This window comes from Solea solea, chromosome 21, assembly GCF_958295425.1.
Source record: "Solea solea chromosome 21, fSolSol10.1, whole genome shotgun sequence".
Taxonomy (NCBI): domain Eukaryota; kingdom Metazoa; phylum Chordata; class Actinopteri; order Pleuronectiformes; family Soleidae; genus Solea; species Solea solea.
The window spans coordinates 18,367,695-18,385,903 of NC_081154.1; the positions used below are offsets into that span (position 1 = coordinate 18,367,695).

An 18,209-nucleotide genomic window follows, 5' to 3' on the forward strand; every position below is an offset into this window, starting at 1 on the left:
ACTGATTCTAATGATTCAGTTACACTAAAAACAACTAGTCACGAGTTGGTGTGTGTGTGTGTGTGTGTAGCGTGTAAAACAAAGTCACAGCCATGCAGGGATGACTCCGCCCACGCTGAGGAGATATTATTGTAATGGAAAACCAACCAAACTGTGCAGAGGCGAGGTGAACTGGGACCATGTAGTGGAAAAACATTTCTAACTTGCCTGTGTGAAGCACTGCTTTTAAGTTTGACCACTTTTGTCTAGTTTTAATGCACATTACAGTCGTACAGTTGTTCACATTTACAAGGACCTTTGAAGAATTCTTTTCCATCGCAATTTGTTTAGTAAAACAAATGAAAATGACAGGATATGAATTTCAGTTTGTTTTTTTTTTGCAGTGTAACAGCTGTCGGCCTGTCTGCGGGTTTATCTGTCTGTCTGTCTGTCTGTCTGTCTGTCTGTGAAGATCAGAGCTGTTTCATCAGCACATACCTGCTACAAACTCTCCTCACTGTGAGTCTGAGAGTCTCCCACTCATTACTGACAGATGGTGAAGTGGTTGTTGGCAATAATAAAAATTAAAAAACACACGGGGAGGAGCAGTGGAGAGAGGAGAGGGGACGCAGAATCAGATAAAGGAAGTGAGGCCAAGCTGTTGAGACAATCAGAAACAGGGATGGAGGAGCATGTGGCATATTGATTGTCTCGGCTGGATCCTCCTTTTGCCTGAAGATAAGACTTAATGAGAGATGGAGAGGAGAGACATTTAGCAGAGAATATAGTAAAGGAGCGATGGAGCTCATTGTCATATTAAATCACATGCAATAAAACGGAGCCTTTTCCGTTCTCCGTGGTGAAATGAGACTAAAAATAATCCGTCCCAAAATAGCACATGTGTGTTTCTCCTAACAATAACATAGAATGTTTCAGTGCTGTGGGCCATGAGGGTGACTCATGGTTCTGTGAGAACGTCGTCTTCCTCTCCTGGTTCCTCACTTCCTTTCATCTGTCACTTCTGATCGTCTCTGTTTTTTTGCACTTGTTGTCAAATGCTTTGGGGACAAGTGTCAGTGGACAACACGAGACATAACAAGACAACGCCGGAGCCTGGAGCAACAGAGGGACTTAAAGGCTGCGGCTGCTTCCGCTCTTCGAGGACAGGGACGAGTACACTCGTGTGTGTGTGTGTGTGTGTGTGTGTGTGAGCTGTGGCAGATGAGCTCCAGTGTTAGATGAGAGGCAGAGCGCTGCTTAGCTCAGCTCAGTGCACACATAAGAGGGACAGAAGAGTGATGAGCTGCATCACAATGAGCAACAATGGAGATTGTAAAATGACAGCATGGGAACAGCTGAATTCAAAAACAATGAATTTATTACAAAATAACTTGATCCAATACACACTGGAGTTTATGATATCTTAAGGATACGGTTGCCGACTGGAAACTGAGGGATTTTAATGCACTCACAGTCTCATACAGACGTCTGCTGCTCCACTGCTGCTCCACTGCTGCCTCGTGTGCTGAGTTTGTGTCATTTAGAGAAACCTGTACAAAGGATTTCAAACTCCAAAGTCACAAAATAGCACGTTTGAACGGCCCGATGAAGGCAGCAGTGGATCGACAACTCCTTTGCTGTTCTGCCTGTGCTCCTCTCTAAGCCAGGGATGTCCAAACCACGGCCCGCAGGCCAATCACGGCCCTCAGTGAGATTTTGTACGGCCCACAGCTTCAGTTTTATGATGTATTATTTATGGCCAGGGACGGACTTGGACCAAAAAACCGCCCCTGGTCCCGCGTGTCACCCGCAGTGACAGACCGCTACATGCACTCATCTCACGTTATGTTATTTGGCTCCAGATGTGGAGAGACAGACCATTTCTCTTTTCATTTTCACTCCTGCACGTCTTAGATTTGGTTACATTTCCATTTAAAAATGATAATTGTGTGTTTTTTTTTATAAAACAGTGCATTTGTATGTAAATGTTATTCAAAAACAGGGGAATTAGGACCATTGGCCCCTGGAAATCTTCATATGATCAAATATGGCCCTTGTTTGGTTATATGGTGTGTGTGTGTGTGTGTGTGTGTGTGTGACGCTCACTGTGTGGAGCAGAGAGGAACAGTTGGATGATGAGTCCCTGAGGGGTCGTCACCAACAAGATCCGCCCACTTTTACATCACACACACAGTCATTAATTCTACAAGCAATATAAAAACATTGATTACTGCAGCTTTAAAGAGTGAATATTGTTGGCTGTTACATCAGCAGGTCACAACCTGGTGTCTGATTTGTAATAATTTGGACAATGTCCACTTCCTCATTCTCCTCCTCCTCCTCCTCCTCCTCCTCCTCCTCCGTGGCTGTTCATTATTCTTATTTGGAATGAAAGCAGGAACAAAACCGAAATACATCATGTGACCACGCGTGGCGTAAGGGAATCGACTGAATGACGACCATCATAAAGCAGAGTTTTCAGATTAGCATATTTATGTAACATACTTTTATTCCAATCAGGCTTTAACTCTGATTACTTTGATTTATTTGAATAGGCTTGATTTGACTAATCACTTTAATCACTTTAACTTTAATCACTTTTGTAACTTTTGATGAGAAAAACTGCTTTTTTCACTTTTGGTGATTTTTGGTCTTCGTGAACAGACGCAATATAACATTTGTACCCTGCTGAGGGAGCATTTGTGTGTATACAGCAGCAGCACGGGGGCAGATAGGGACAAGAGACATATATCAATCTGTCAATCTACTGAAAATCTGAATTTTTGAGCATGAGATTCCCTTCTTTTTCCACACTTTTTGTGGGTGCTTGTTTGTGTTTTCAGTCCAACTGCAGTCATCACATCACCAAACACTGAAACTGTCCATTTAAGCTTCTCATATTTTATCCTGTCCTCTTTTCAGTGGGAGACAGAGCAGCAGAGGAGTCTAGAGGAGCGAGGCCGTTTGCTGCTCTGCCTGCAGTACCTGCCTCCAGCCAGTGATGGCGACGTGGCGGCTGAGCCCAAGGACAGGGCTCGTGGCGGGCTGTGTGTGGGCGTCAAACGCTGCGCCCACCTGGCAGCTATGGATGTCAATGGCTTCTCAGACCCCTACGTTAAAACGTAACGTATTTTAACGTATTTTATCTTAATTATATGCACATTGTCAGTGGATGGTTTTTATATATATATACACATGTATATATATGTACATATATATGTATGTCCTGCATGTGTATATATGTATATATACACATATATGTGTATATATATATACACATATATGTATATATGTATGTGCTGCATGTGTTGTGTCTTCTTCATTTAAATAGGTCCTATATATATATATACACATATACACATATACACATATATGTATATATATACACGTATATTCACATATATGTATATATGTGTATATACATATATACATATATACACGTATATTCACATATATGTATATATGTGTATATACATATATATACATATATACACATATATGTTTATATATGTATATACACATATATGTGTATATATATACACATATATGTATATATGTAAACACATATATGTATATATGTATGTGCTGCATGTGTTATATATACACATATACACATATATGTGTATATATATACACATATATGTGTATATGTATATATACATATATACAAATATATACACATATACGTATACATGCATTTAATTGGACACATTTAAATGAAGAAGACACAACACATGCAGCTCACACAGATACAGTGTCAGTTTACAATCCTCATTTCACAACAGTTTAACACGTGACCTGTGCAGCAACAGTCTCCTGCCACTCTATAGCACCTGTGTGTGTGTGTGTGTGTGTGTGTGTGGCCACTGGATTGTATTGACCCCATGAATCACCGTTTGTCACCACTCATCAATGATCTATGACTCGGGTTAAACCTGCATAAGTTAATGGTGACAGATGAGCGAAGTGTCCACACAAGTGGAGGCAGTGAAATATGTCGCTCATTAATCAACGGAATGACAACTCCCTCTCTGCTTGTCTGTGTGTGTGTGTTTGTGTGTGTGTCTGTCTGTGTGCGTGTGTGTGTGTGTCTGTGTGTGTGTGTGCGTGTGTGTGTGTGTGTGTGTGTGTGTAGACAGCCTTCTGAGTCTCATGCTATAGTTAGTGTCATAGTGGTCATCGTGAGTTCCATTACTCACTAATGAAAAAGCAATTATGTATGTGTGTGTGTGTGTGTGTGTGTGTGTACTTATACTGCGCAATAATGTCCCTGTGCATTATAGATAAAGACGTCCACTGTGTGGTTTTGCATATCATTTGCATATACATTCAGTACCAGTAGAGTTGCACATTTCAGCACCTACGACGTGTTTCCACCGACTCGACTCGGCTCGGCACAGCACTGCTCTGGCGAGGTTCTAAGCGAGCCGAGTCGTAACTGATTGGTCACAGTGTGTCGTCACAGGAAGTGACGTAACTGTAGATCAGTTAAACAGACTTAACAATCCTGGGTTCAAATGTGGGTTAATCTCCAACAATTACCAGGGAAATGTCTCAAATCTCAATATTGAACAGAGGAGTCTGGTGTATTTAGAGACAGCACTGCTGATCACAAACACACACACACACACACAGTTGTTTGACAGAGCAGGTACCAGGTACTACCACTGATGGAAAAGCAGGAAACGAAGAAACACGTTGAGCTGAGCTGAGCTGAGCTAGAACTGTATAATGGGAGTGTCCTCACTAAGACTGCTGTACAAGAATGTGTGTGTGTGTGTGTGTGTGTGTGTGTCTGTGTCTGTGTATGTGTGTGTGTGTGTGTGTGTGTGCCAGAGAGGACAGGAAAGACTCTTGAATGATGCACCGTGACAGAAACTGCACAAATGAGCTTTAACCCCCCCCCCCCCTCTTCTCTTCCCTTTCTTCTTCCGTGTCTCCAGTACCGAGTGCCAAGCCTGGCTTTGAGGTTGTTTCTGGAATGATAAGATATCACCTCCTATTACACAAACATCCATATATATATATATATATATATATACAGTACATATATATATACAGACAGCGCCGACTGCACACATATACCATCTCATCTCTCATCCATCATCCTCCTCACACTGAGCCTTCGCATACATCCCCTCACACGTCCACAGTCATGCATCATGCAGCTGGTTTCATACTCACAGTTTTGCCCTTCGGCGGCAGCTCTCGCAGCGATGCTTTGTTGTGTCTGAGAGTGTGTGGGAACATATGCTCTCTAAGCTGTGGGTGGCGGGTGGAAAGCAAATGTGCGTGGAGATTTGGGATTAAAAATATCCTGAATTTGAGGACGACATTTGGCAAAGCGATGCCGAGCGGCTTCAATCAGCAGAGGAGTGAAAGTGAGTTAGACTCACACACACATGGACATGGTTACAATTATTGTGGAATTTAGGAAATGCTGAAAATGAGATGAGGATTCTGACAGTGCTGTGTGACACTTTATACTTAGCCATGAGGCTCATTCAAGCAACTGGTTTCCATCATGGTGCAATTTGCTTTAAGTACAGTATGTAGATATATAATATATAGTAATTATAGTTATAGTTGTAATATTTGAGCTGTGGCGTTAAATCACTAGGTGGTTCATCACAAAATGAATGTTATTGTAATAGTATTTGCTCACAGCAGTCACGACATCCTTTATTCACTAGTTTCACTGCGTGTCATTGAATTGACATTTTAGAGCCACAAAATGTTGATGTAATATGAATTGATTTATTTATCACATTTATTTTATTTTCATATTTAAATGGAAATTGTGCGGATGCAAATCCTCCCTGCACTAAGAGCAGAGAGGGCTGCTGTAGCATCACTCTGTGTCTCCATAGACAAATAATTATGATCTCTACTGTTAATCAAGTACAAAATATGAGCCTTAATGTAAAGTATAAAATACGTCACCACTGTTAATACCAGGTTGAAAGCGCTAATAGTGCAGCACATGTATGAGCTTCTCTCATGACGTGTTAATAATAAGGAATATTGCTGCTTATGTGCTGCAAATGTCAAAGAAATCAATATTATTAAAACCTTAAAGTAATAAAGTGTGGTTGTATGAGGGAGTGACACATAGTCAATGCTGACCATGTGGTGTTTGCTCTCACTGAAAACATGGCTGGTAATGAGGTCACAAGGGACACTGAATCAAAGGCTGCCCACATAATAACCTGTTCAGTCCAGTGTTTCTCTAGCACGTGGAGACACAGGTCTAAGTTTGTGTCATTTAAGTGGATTTCAAAAAACACATTTGAACTCACTGATGGAGGCAGATTAATGATGGGGTTCCATCCATTCATCATCTACCACTTTATCCTCCACCAGAGGGTCGCGGGGGGGTGCTGTGCCAATCTCAGCTGATATGGGGCGACAGGCGGGGTACACCCTGGACAGTTTGTGAGGAAACACACGCACACACAGGGAGAACTCACACCAACCGTGCAGCCCTAATGATGGGGTTAATAAAGTGAAATAAATATATATATAAATAAATCAATGAATGAATGAAAAAAGCTGTCTAATGGTGAAGATAGCTGATACTTAAATTGATTAACTTCATTATGGTTTTATACATAGTTTTTTGTTAAGTGTCTTGATTTCTCCTTCTGCACGCAGCTGTTTGTCACCTCTGCTCTGAAATTTAGATTTAGATTTGTATTCTGTATTTTCTAACCCTAAAAAAATACATCCTATTATCATCTAATACAACCATTTCCGAATCAATTAAGCTACTTAAAAGCCAATAAATATGACACGATCAATTCCTTTGCAAGAAACACAGAATGTAAAGGAGATTTTAAAAAAGCACGGCCGTCCAGCCTTATGTTGACTCCCTTTAAGCCTTCATTTACAGTATATTATTATTATATTCCCTTTGCCAGCAGGACGTAGGTTTGCAGATAGATAACCTGGTATATTAAATTCACAGTGACAAACAACAGAGCAGCTAAATGAACAAAAAACGACTTCACAAGAGGAGGATTGTGTTAACTTAGTGACAAAAGCAGGTGAGAAAAAGAGATTAAAAAAAAGAGTGAACCTCTGACTCACTCTGTGACTGTGGGAGGTCACAGTGTTACTGTAACGTCTGCTCTCTTTCTACCAGATCAGTCAACACAACCATCCCACTTATTAACACAAACTCAGGCTGTTCAGTACATTTTATTCTGCACGCTTCCACTCTATTACCACCAGAGTCATGATGACAATTATAATTAGCCCATAATAAAAACCACTGCTGTGAAAAGAATCCACGTCACTCACACATCTCACTGCTGCTGCGTCTTCTACAGCCATGACCAAGCGATAATGTACCGACAAACACCAGTGGACTTTTCCACTGTGGTCCCAACGGTTCAGGTTAGTTCTTAAAAAAGGACCTAGTCAACGTGGGCGGAGTCATCACTGCACCGCTGCATGAAACTGCGGTGACTTTGTTTTACACACACACACACACACACACTTACGAGTGACTAGTGACTTGTAAATCTATAGCGTTCAAACATTATGCTCTGGTCGTGATTAATATTGTGACTTGGGTCACAATAGTTTGCCATCTTTAAAAAGAGAATGAATCATCCTCAGCTGACAAGTTATTTACACCAGTCAGAGGTCATGTGTTGGTTATCTGTTGCCCTGTGTTGACATTGATTCTGACTGTCACGTGACTTCTTCTTCGTCGAATGGTTCAAATGTTATTTCTTGTGCTAACCGTGACAGTGTGAGATGAACATGCACGAGGTTAATCAGACCGTAGGTGTGAATGAGAGAGTGTTTGTTGTTTGTTAAAAGCCGGCAGATGAACCGAGGACTGATGATAATATCAGGTTTGTCCATGACATCCCTGAATGTAATTTAACTCCTCTGGATAGAAACAAGCAACACTTCTTGCCTGTGTCTGTGGTAAGATAAAGTAGCTGCTGGTTCTGGTTAATAAACCCTACTCTTCACTTGATTTATAACTTCACTCGACCTTTTCCTGAAGGGTTTTTGGTCTTGGTCACTATAGTTTCAGGTCTTCTCAATACAACGTGACATCCATTTTGGAATTTATGGTCTCAATTATAGTCAGCTCGAGCATAAAGCAGGGAACAGTTATGGGCGGGGCTGTGCTGTGATTGACTGCCAGTGTCGCAGGTGCAGGTGGACGAGCAGTGTCAGGCTGCATGGTTACCTCTGTAAGGAAAACGATCAAATAAAAGAAGAGCACGATGCAAGAGATATATATATATATATATATATACATATATGTATATATGTATATATATACATATATACACATATATACATATATGTATATATGTATGTATATATACATGTATATGTATATATTAGGGCTGTCAAACGATTAATTTTTTTAATCGCGATTAATCGCATTTTTTCCATAGTTAACTCGCGATTAATCGCTATATTAAAAATATAGTTAGAATCAAATAAACACAAAGAAAAAATGTCTTTTATCTTTGATTTCTTCTTTCAAATAAAAAAGTGCATTGTAGACCCACTTGACATGTCTATGTCAAAAACACAGCACATAAAATGGGCCTAATGACAGTTAAATGAATGAAAAACTCAGAACTCTTTCTCCTATTTATTAAGGCAATTGCTAAGGCAGACCAGTCTAGTAACATTTTCAGTGGACAGTGCTGCTACCGCTGCAGTTAACTTAGCTTCACCAGTGTTCGACGATGACTCACACACTCAACCATAGAACTCTGACGAATCTGCTGCTTGCTATTAGCCTGGACTGCACTGCCGGTTTGTTTTGCTAGTAGGTGGTAGCTCAGACTGCTAGTACTTCGGAGATAGTGAAATTCTGTCGGACACAAGGCGCATATTACTTTTGTTTTGTCGACTGAGCCATCTTGAAGTTTTTTAAAGTGAAACGAACCATTCAGAAGCTCGGGGGTATTTTTTTCCATGACCACGGTTTGAATAGAAGAAGTATTGCTCTCATTCTTCTTCTTCGTCTCTGCGGGTGGCAAACAACTTGAAGGTGCCTTACCGCCACCTGGCCTGGAGGTCCCACACTACAGTCTAGTAGAGGACAAACGGTGCCGCGGTTAAACGCGATCAAAAATTTTTTTAATTAATCGCATCGCGATTAACGCGTTAACTATGACAGCCCTAGTATATATGTATACATATATGTATACATATATATATACACACATATATATACATATATATGTATATATATACACATACATATATACATACACACATATATGTGTGTATGTATACATATATGTATATATACACATATATGTATACATATATGTATATGTATATATACACATATATGTATATATATATATATAAACATATATACGTACATATATATATAAATACAGTATGTGGAGAGAGACAACACCGTCAAGGGGGCTCATAGTGTTTTACAAAATATAATACAGTATACAGTATATATACAATAGCAATATAATAGAATGAAACATACTATAAAATGAGAGAATATTCAGCTCCTTTCACTCATGTTTCATCCTCATTATTCACACACTGCCGACACGGCCGTCAGGAGCAGCATGGGGTTAAGCGTCTTGTCCATATGGACACATCAGCATGTGGAGTAATGGAGCTGGGAATCAAACCCACAACCTTCAAATCGAAAGACGACTCAATGTACCGCTGAACTAGCGTCGCCCCCTCTGCTTTGTTTCAAGTGTAGCTTTAAAAAGGGTCAGTGAGAGTGTGTGTTTAATGAGTTAGTGACATCTACAGAGGCGTCTTCCACTCGCTCGTCTCTGTGGAGACCACAGTGTGACAGACACTTCACCTGAAATTGATCCTGACGGTATGAAAAATGTCACGCCGCACATATATGTGCTGTATGAATGTGTGAGTGAGTGAGTGAGTGAGTGAGTGAGTGAGTGAGTGAGTAAATAGCCGTCGTGAGTGGTCATCAGGACTAGAAAAGTGCATTTACCCTCCTGTGGCCCTCACAGCCCAGAAAGGACGGAAACACTTTGTCTTCACTCAGCCACTCGTTTTTCCTTCTCTGTAAATGTGAATGCTCTGTACTGAGGAATGTAGAATAATATACCATAATAATACATTACAGTTACACACTGGACCTGTACTTATAATACCAGAAGTATTTTTTAAAAATGGTCAATTCCCTCCCTCACTTTTCCAATGAGTTTTTTCAGTTTTTCACTTTCCAATTTTCCAATCTTGAAAACGTCAGTTCAAGGTTTGAAACTACGACGACAGTTCTGAATGTAAACATGGTGTCCACCATCTTTGCTGACGCTAACCGGCTCTTGCTCTGCAGAGTCAACTGAGAACGAAAATGATGTTGAATGTAGTTTACAAACTGATGTGGCTGCAAGCTACAAAACTAGAACTAGAAGCCATGGCGAGCACCGGCCACTGTATTTTTGTATTTTAATATTTATTAAATATGTAATTCCTCACGGGATTTGTGTGTTTACACAACTATCGCTGTGTGCTTCGAAGCTTGAGACAGTGAGACTCTCGCGGGGCAGCGAGCACAGTGCATGCTGGGAGTTGATGTCGCAAGATGACACTTTTCTGCCTTTCTCGGTAAAATATTATTTCACATTTCTACTACAGAGACGACCCAGTTTTAATAGACACTCATCTTTCCAACGGTGAAGTGTGCCTTTAAATGAAGACTGACATGCCAGGGAATGATCACCAGAGTCAACATGGTTATAAAGACATAACCAGTCGTATTTGGACTTTAAGCATCACTGTTGTCTGTGAATGATAATGAGCCTCTCATCTCTCTCTCTCTCTCCCTCTCATCTCTCTCTCTCTCTCCCTCTCATCTCTCTCTCTCTCTCCCTCTCATCTCTCTCTCTTTCACCCTCTCATCTCTCTCTCAGGTACCTCAAGCCTGATGTTCACAAGAAATCCAAGCACAAAACAGCGGTCATTAAAAAGACTCTCAACCCAGAGTTCAATGAGGTATCTCTTTGTGTGTGTGTGTGTGTGTGTGTGTGTGTGTGTGTGTGCGTGTGTTGTGTACCTGGCATTCATTGTGTTGTGGGGACACCGTCACATTATGGGGACTTGTCTTCTTAATGGGGAAAAAATAAAGTACCCATACGTAATATCTAAATGACTGTATTCTAAGGTGAAGGTGAAGGTGAAGGTCAGGGTGAGACCAGGAGTGATGATGTTTCAGATTAGAGGACGTCTCCAGGAAATGAATGTCAGTCAATGTCATGTCCTCTGAAGTCATGGAATCCAGTGTCTCCTCTCTGGAATGAACACTGACCTTGTCTCCATGGAGACCAAAACCTGGTCCTAATGAGGCAGAACCTCACCTCAGCCTGAGCCACAGACACACACACACACAGAGCCACAGACAGACTGAGCCATAGACACACAGAGCCACAGACAGACTGCGCCACAGACACACAGAGCCAAAGACAACATTAAAGTGCACATATGCTTGTTTGGTGTTTTCAGAGTTGTCATTTACTGTGAAGTATACATTATTCCATATCCAAATAAACGCTTTTACTTTGAAAATCTGTGACACATCACCATGAACATATTAAAAGGAAAAACTGTTAAAGTACCGATGTAACCCTAACCCTAACTCGTGTCTCAATATGACTGGATGGTGTTTTTACAGACCTGTCTGTTCCACAGCTGACTGACATTTTTCATATTTGTGATGATGCATTAATTCATTGGTTATAATCGGGGTGTGAAGAGGATTTTAATCAAAATAGAAAATGATCTCCCTCCCTACCTTGAAATGCAATATCATGATGACATATTGCCTTATGATTGTGCGCTCATATTACCCACACGCTGCTTTGTTTCCCCCCACTGTTTTCTCTGTCGATCAGACTAGATGCTAAGGACACGTCAGTGCAGTGTCCTTAGAAGAATAGCTGTGCAAACTGTGTGTGTTTTAGGCGTGACCTCGTGACCTTGTCTTCACACAGGAGTTCTTCTACGAGATCTCTTTCTCGGAATTAGCTACCAAGACACTGGAGGTCACAGTGTGGGACTACGATCTGGGAAAGTCCAACGACTTCATAGGTGAGCTGACAGCACCAGCTAATCATTTCCTGCATCACATATGAGCTGGCTGCTGACTTTATGAGCAGTCTAATAACACTGTAGCCATGGCAGATGTTGCCCTAAGACATATTTAGGATTCTCTTCATTACTGTAGCAACTAACCTGTCTCTACAACTAAACTGACAGGTTAGTTGTATTTAGGGGAGAGAAATAAATATGCTTTTTATTACAGTGATCGTATGAATAAAATGTGATGTTTCGTGTCTGCACTTATTGGACAGAGCCGTTCAAAGAGATCCAGTAACAAGCTTACAGCAACACATTCATTCATCCATTTGAGTTTTTCCAAAGGACGTGAGGATGAGTAGAACATACAGTACATCAAAGGAGAAAGGGGATCATACTTATTTTGAAGTATTATGTTCAATAATGAATGACTGAGGTTTTTATGTTAGGTTTTGCAGGTTTTAATGTTATGGTCCAAAAACATTAGAAGTCAAAACATTCAAAGCTGTTGTTATTAAGTTTAAGATTAACTTTATTGCCCCACAAGTGCGAAATTTTGTGTTATTTGTCTTGTTATAGATTATAATAATAATGCTGCTGGAGGTAGAAGATGATACACTGTGATCATGGTCACTAACAGTACTCAGGTTCGCTGTTGTGTTTAATCCATGCTCTAATTATACTTTGGGGCCTAAAGTGTACCGAGAAAAAAGTCTCTGCACCTTTTCACATACACCAGCCTGAACTATTGATACAAGGCAGGAAGGATCAATACTATCATGTCCATCCACATGAGGGTCGCAGGTCACTGGAGCCAATCCCAGCTGACACAGGGTGAAAGGTGGGTGTGGTCACACCCTGGAGATTCACAAGTGCATTAACAAATAACCACCCACTGGATGGTATGTGGTTAGAGCGAGTCACCTTTCAATTTGAAGGTTTGATTCCCGGCTCTGATGCGTCCATGGGCAAGACACTTAACCCCAACGTTGCTGCTGGAATGTAAAGATGTGTGATAGAAAACATGCTGCACATAGATGCAGTCAAAAAAGTCTTCCAAAATCAGTCAAAAAAGTCATAGTATAGTCAGTCAGTCAGTCATCATCTACCGCTTTATCCTCCACCAGAGGGTCGCGGGGGGTGCTGTGCCAACCTCAGCTACATCGGGCGATAGGCGGGGTACACCCTGGACAGTTCGCCAGTCCATCGCAGGGCCACACACACAGATAGAGACAAACAACCATTCACTCTCACACTCACTCCTATGGTCAATTTGGAGTGTCCAATTTACCTATCCCCACATTGCATGTTTTTGGACTGTGGGAGGAAGCCGGAGTACCCGGAGAGAACCCACGCACACACGGGGAGAACATGCAAACTCCATGCAGAAAGGCCCTTGTTCCAACCGGGGCTCGAACCCGGGTCTTCTCGCTGCAAGGCGAGAGAAGTCATAGTATAGTATTTTGTCCAAAATCAGTCAAAAAAGTCATAGTATAGTATGTGGTCCAAAATCAGTTTTCAAATTGTTTATGATGTAAGGTCTCGATCTTACTTTGTAAAGTGCCTTGAGATAATATACTGTATGTTATGAATTGGCACGATACAAATACAACTGAATTCAACTGAATTAAATTTCTTGACATGATTTGTGTGTGTGTGTGTGTGTGTGTGTGTGTGTGTGTGTGTGTGTGTGTGTGTGTGTGTGTGTGTGTGCCGTTATGAGGTGGTGTGTCACTGGGTTGCCATTCGACGGGCGAGACCCTGCAGCACTGGATAGACTGTCTGAAAAACAAGGGCACGAAGGTGGAGCGCTGGCACACGCTGACCAACGAGCTGCCCGGCTCCACACAGCAGGAGTGAAGCCTCCCCTCCGCCACACTGAGCCTGGTGTGGAGACCCACGACGAGACGTGTCAGTGCATGCTCCGAGGACTTTCTGCATGAATACGACCGAGTCATATCCTTCTTACTTTGTGTCATAAATGAGTTCTTACTTCACAACATCATAACCAAGTGGTCTCCTATTCAGAGATCTACACTCTGTTCTTGGACCTGATTCAAATCTGCGGGAACCGTCACCACAAAGCTATGACTGGAGGAATTTTCATAATCATATTCATAGGGATCATGTCCCTTTGGTGCATTTCATGTTTATGTAAATGCTCCTCTGCACTGCTCCAGAGTGGTGAGGAAAATGGAATCCTCCGCTCATGTCAGGTTTGCTTCATTTGATTAAATGTGCCCTGTTCTTTTCATTAACTGCTGGCATTTAAATAACGACCACAGTGGACATACCTCTCCCTTGCAATAATGTTTTGCCTAATGCTTCCGAAGATTTCCAAGTGGTCTTACTACTTTCACATGTTTTGTATCCATTGATCTGACTGGCGGTGCATTTCCTGTGGGGACAGCACAGCCTAATAAGACCACTGGTTCTTCCACGTCGGTGGTTTGTGTCAGTTACTTGCATGTTTGTTGTCGATGGAGCAAATTAAAAAGACACGTTTGTGCCAGATTCTGCCACAGGATGAACCTGTGCATTGTTGTGTTGTTCTCAAACCTCCTGAGGTTTCTGTTTCTGTTTCTGTTTCGGTTTGATGTGTCGGGATGATAATACTGTGTCATGCTTTGGTGTTGACATGCTGACGTTAAGGTCATAGTTCAGCTTTTTAAGTGTATGAGGCGTGAAGACAAGAGAGTGAAGACAGAGTACCAAACAACAAATAAATCAAATTAAGTCAACACCGAATTAAATAAGGGAGATATTAAATGAATGATGAATAAATAAACAAAGATTGCAATGCAAGTAGTGGTAAAACTGGTAACTGTGTGTGTGTGGTCGAGGTAATGGGGGGTTATTGGGGGGGGGGGGGCATGTTGTATGTTGTGTATGTTCTCCTTAAAAAAGGTAGATAAGTGAGAATTGGTAAGATGATACTAAAAAGTATTGATGTTTTGTGTCTAAGTACTTGGAAATAATGAAGAAGAAACTATAAAAAAGGGAAAAACAAGTATTTTAATTAGACGTACCTTATGGAACCTTTTGCTTAGGTCTATGATATTTAAAGAAGTATTTTCACTGCTTCATCTCATTGTTAGACAAACTGACGTTTGTGTCATTTAGAGAGAAAAACAGCAGTTTGACATCACAGCACACATCAATGTTACGATTTACCAAAGTGACACAAACTTACCAAAGCACTAGACCAGCAGCTTCTGTCCCCCCCCCCCCCCCCAGAGTTACCAGTTTACTCCTATCAATTTTACACTCTCTACAGTATATGGACTTTGGTGTGGCAGAGTGAGTAGTTCACTAACTTCAGTGAGAGTTAGCCTAAGTGTTTCAGGCTGTCAGTGCTGTGTCGGTGCCTCGTTCAAAAAACCTGAACTATCCCTTTAACCTCGGTTTCTCCCTCCACAGTCACACAGACGGAGCTCACTGTTCACGCTCCTTAATAATGACAGTTTGATATCTGTGCGTCGCTGCTTCACTCTCAGTCACAGGTCTGACTTTGTACTTGTGCTCTTGTGGTAAAAGAGGCATGTTGAAAATGTAAATATATACTATATTGTTTGTACATTTGTCTTTCAGAGCATCACGTGTGCATGGATGTTGTTGGATTTTCTTTTCCATAAAAGATTGATATGAATAATTGCCTGCATCGCTTGGATTTCTTTGTATGTGCCGTCACACCGTGGCTCAAAGGGCCTGTGATATTCAACCTGTCACTCCAACCTCAGCAGCCTTGAGGAAGAAGAGCAGACTACACCAGACAGATGAGGAGACATGACAATTGCGTTGCGTGAAACTACAAAGGTATAATATCATCTTTGTCCTCGATGTACCGAATGTTCAAATTGTAAAGCTGCAGAAGCAGAGCCCCCTGCACGAGCCTCTGATTTGGGCTCTGCAGAGAGTTTCAAAAGGTCAGTGGGTCATGGTCAGTTAATACTGTGATTGGCATTCTAGAGTCTAGGTAGACAAAGATTAATGCCAGCGCTTCTTTTTCTATCACTGAATAATTCAACTGATAACGTCTTAGAATAGAAACTAAGTGGACGTTCACGCCCTCTTTTGTCAGCTTGAAGTACTGCACCTGCTCCAATATGAAGCTTGGACGGCTGATCCAACAGGACTGGAGGAGAGCACAATAGCACTTTAATGTCACAGAAAGCTTTTTAGTGGTGGGAACAGGAAATTCCACAGTAGCTGAAACCTTCTCATGAACGGGCTGCACTGTGGCAGGTCTGCTTAAAAAGCCTCCTGAGTTGTGTTCAGGTGTACTGCAGCAGCTCCAAACAAGGACAGTGCAACAAACACAGGCTGTTTCCAGTGTTTAAATGCAGGGTGTAAGGCTCAACACTGCCGCCTAGTGTCTCTCAAACAAGGTGACACGCAAGAAATGACCAGAAGTAAGAAGGAATAAAACAGTAGAGAATCTCTGTTCTGTGGAGTCACTGCAAACATTCATATAAAATAAAACTAAACAAAAGAGAGAAAAGATAAATATGTATTTAAAAAGTATAACTATGATCTAGAACTATAAACTTTCTGTGCACATTGCCTTGATGTTGCAGCTTGACTTGTACATGCTGAGATTAAGGTGAGGTAATGGTGCCACCTACTGGTTAAACTAAAATGTTCACACCTGGAATGTGGTGTATGATGACAGTGGCTTCATATTCCCTCCATCTACACTCACATGTCACCGTCAGTTTGAGCCTTTGAGCTCTGGGAGGCGTTGCAGAGTTCCTCTGTGCTGCATATAAGAAAATCATTGACTCCAAGTGCAATAAGTGTTCTTAACTTCACAAAGTGACCATAAAGCTTTTAAGCAGCAAATAGCAGTCATTAAACCCTGTCTGTTTTAATTTTTCTCATGTCTTTTACAATTGTCTCTGATTACTATCCCTTGTTTTCATGTCTATTACATATTATACAGTAATTATCTCTTGAGTATATACTGATATCAGTCTGGTGCAGTTGTTTTTTACACCTTTTAAACCATGAGGCTTAGTTTTAGACCAACACCAATACTAAGTATAACATCAGCTCATCCCTAGCTGTGTGTGTGTGTGTGTGTGTGTGTGCTGCAGTCACGGATAGAATCCTTTTTTAAGGAAGAAATCAGAGGTTCAGAGTGTATCTGCCTCGTCCTGTTGTGTTCCTATGTCAGCAGGGTCTACTTATCTTCTCACTCGTACCATCACACACATCACACACATGTGCAGACAGCTGATCAGCTGATGGACTACGTGACTCACGAGCCAAATAATAACAGAGCAGAGGTCGTGCTGGTGTTTGCAGCCGGAGGTAAAACTTTGTGATTATTGTGCAGTTTCTCATGTGTCCTGAGAGGGAAGGAAATCAGAGAAGACGACTACTGTTTCCTCTCCATCACTGCTGCTCTCTGGATGTCTGACCTCTGCACATGTTGTCTAGTGAAAAAACTGAACCAATGGAATAAGTTCCTTATGATACAGTGCTGCCCTCCAGAAGTATTAGAACAGTGAGGTTTAGTTATAGTTTCATCGTAGACTGAAAACATTTGGGTTTGACATCAACAGATAAAAATGAGATAAGAGTTCAACATTTCAGCTTTTACTTCCAGGTATTTACATCTGGATCGGATTCACAGTTTAGAAGATAGCATTATTTGTTATACAAACATTTTTATGTGAGCAAAAGTATTGGAACAGATTTAGACTTAAAAAGGATTAAAACTGCATCAAGCCTGTGATTCACTGACGTCACCAAACCTTTGCATTGTTCTGCTGTGACTGTATCAGGACACATCTGGGCCACACAACACACCTGACAGTCACATGTTCACATACTTTTGCTCACATGAAAAATGGGTTCAAACAAAAGGTGATATCTTCTATGTCGTGTATCAGATGCAGATGTAAAGACCTGGAAGTAAAAGCTGAAATGTTCATCTTTTGATGTCAAACCCAAATGTTTTCAGTCTACGGCAAAAAAAAAGAAGAGGAATTGGCGTCACTGTTGCTATACTATAGGAGGGCAGTGTATATCATCCATGTTTTTCTCTCTGATTGTATTGAATGTCTTTTACTGTCTCTTTCATTATTTACTGCAAAGAAACTCCAATAAAGGGTTAGAAAAATGATGGATTTTAAAAAACCTGTGGATGAAACAAA

General features: G+C 41.1%; 1 protein-coding gene across 1 annotated transcript in view; it reads left to right on the top strand.

Annotated features, from left to right (window-relative positions):
- LOC131448264 (double C2-like domain-containing protein alpha) overlaps positions 1–15,275 on the top strand; it is a 37,462-nt gene extending 22,187 nt beyond the window's left edge. The window contains exons 8-11 of the mRNA XM_058620564.1: positions 2,902–3,101; positions 10,887–10,968; positions 11,964–12,060; positions 13,772–15,275. Of these exons, the coding sequence (XP_058476547.1) occupies positions 2,902–3,101; positions 10,887–10,968; positions 11,964–12,060; positions 13,772–13,908 (516 nt within the window). The 3' untranslated portion in view covers positions 13,909–15,275. The remainder of the gene's footprint in view (positions 1–2,901; positions 3,102–10,886; positions 10,969–11,963; positions 12,061–13,771) is intronic.
- The last annotated feature ends 2,934 nt before the right edge of the window (positions 15,276–18,209 follow it).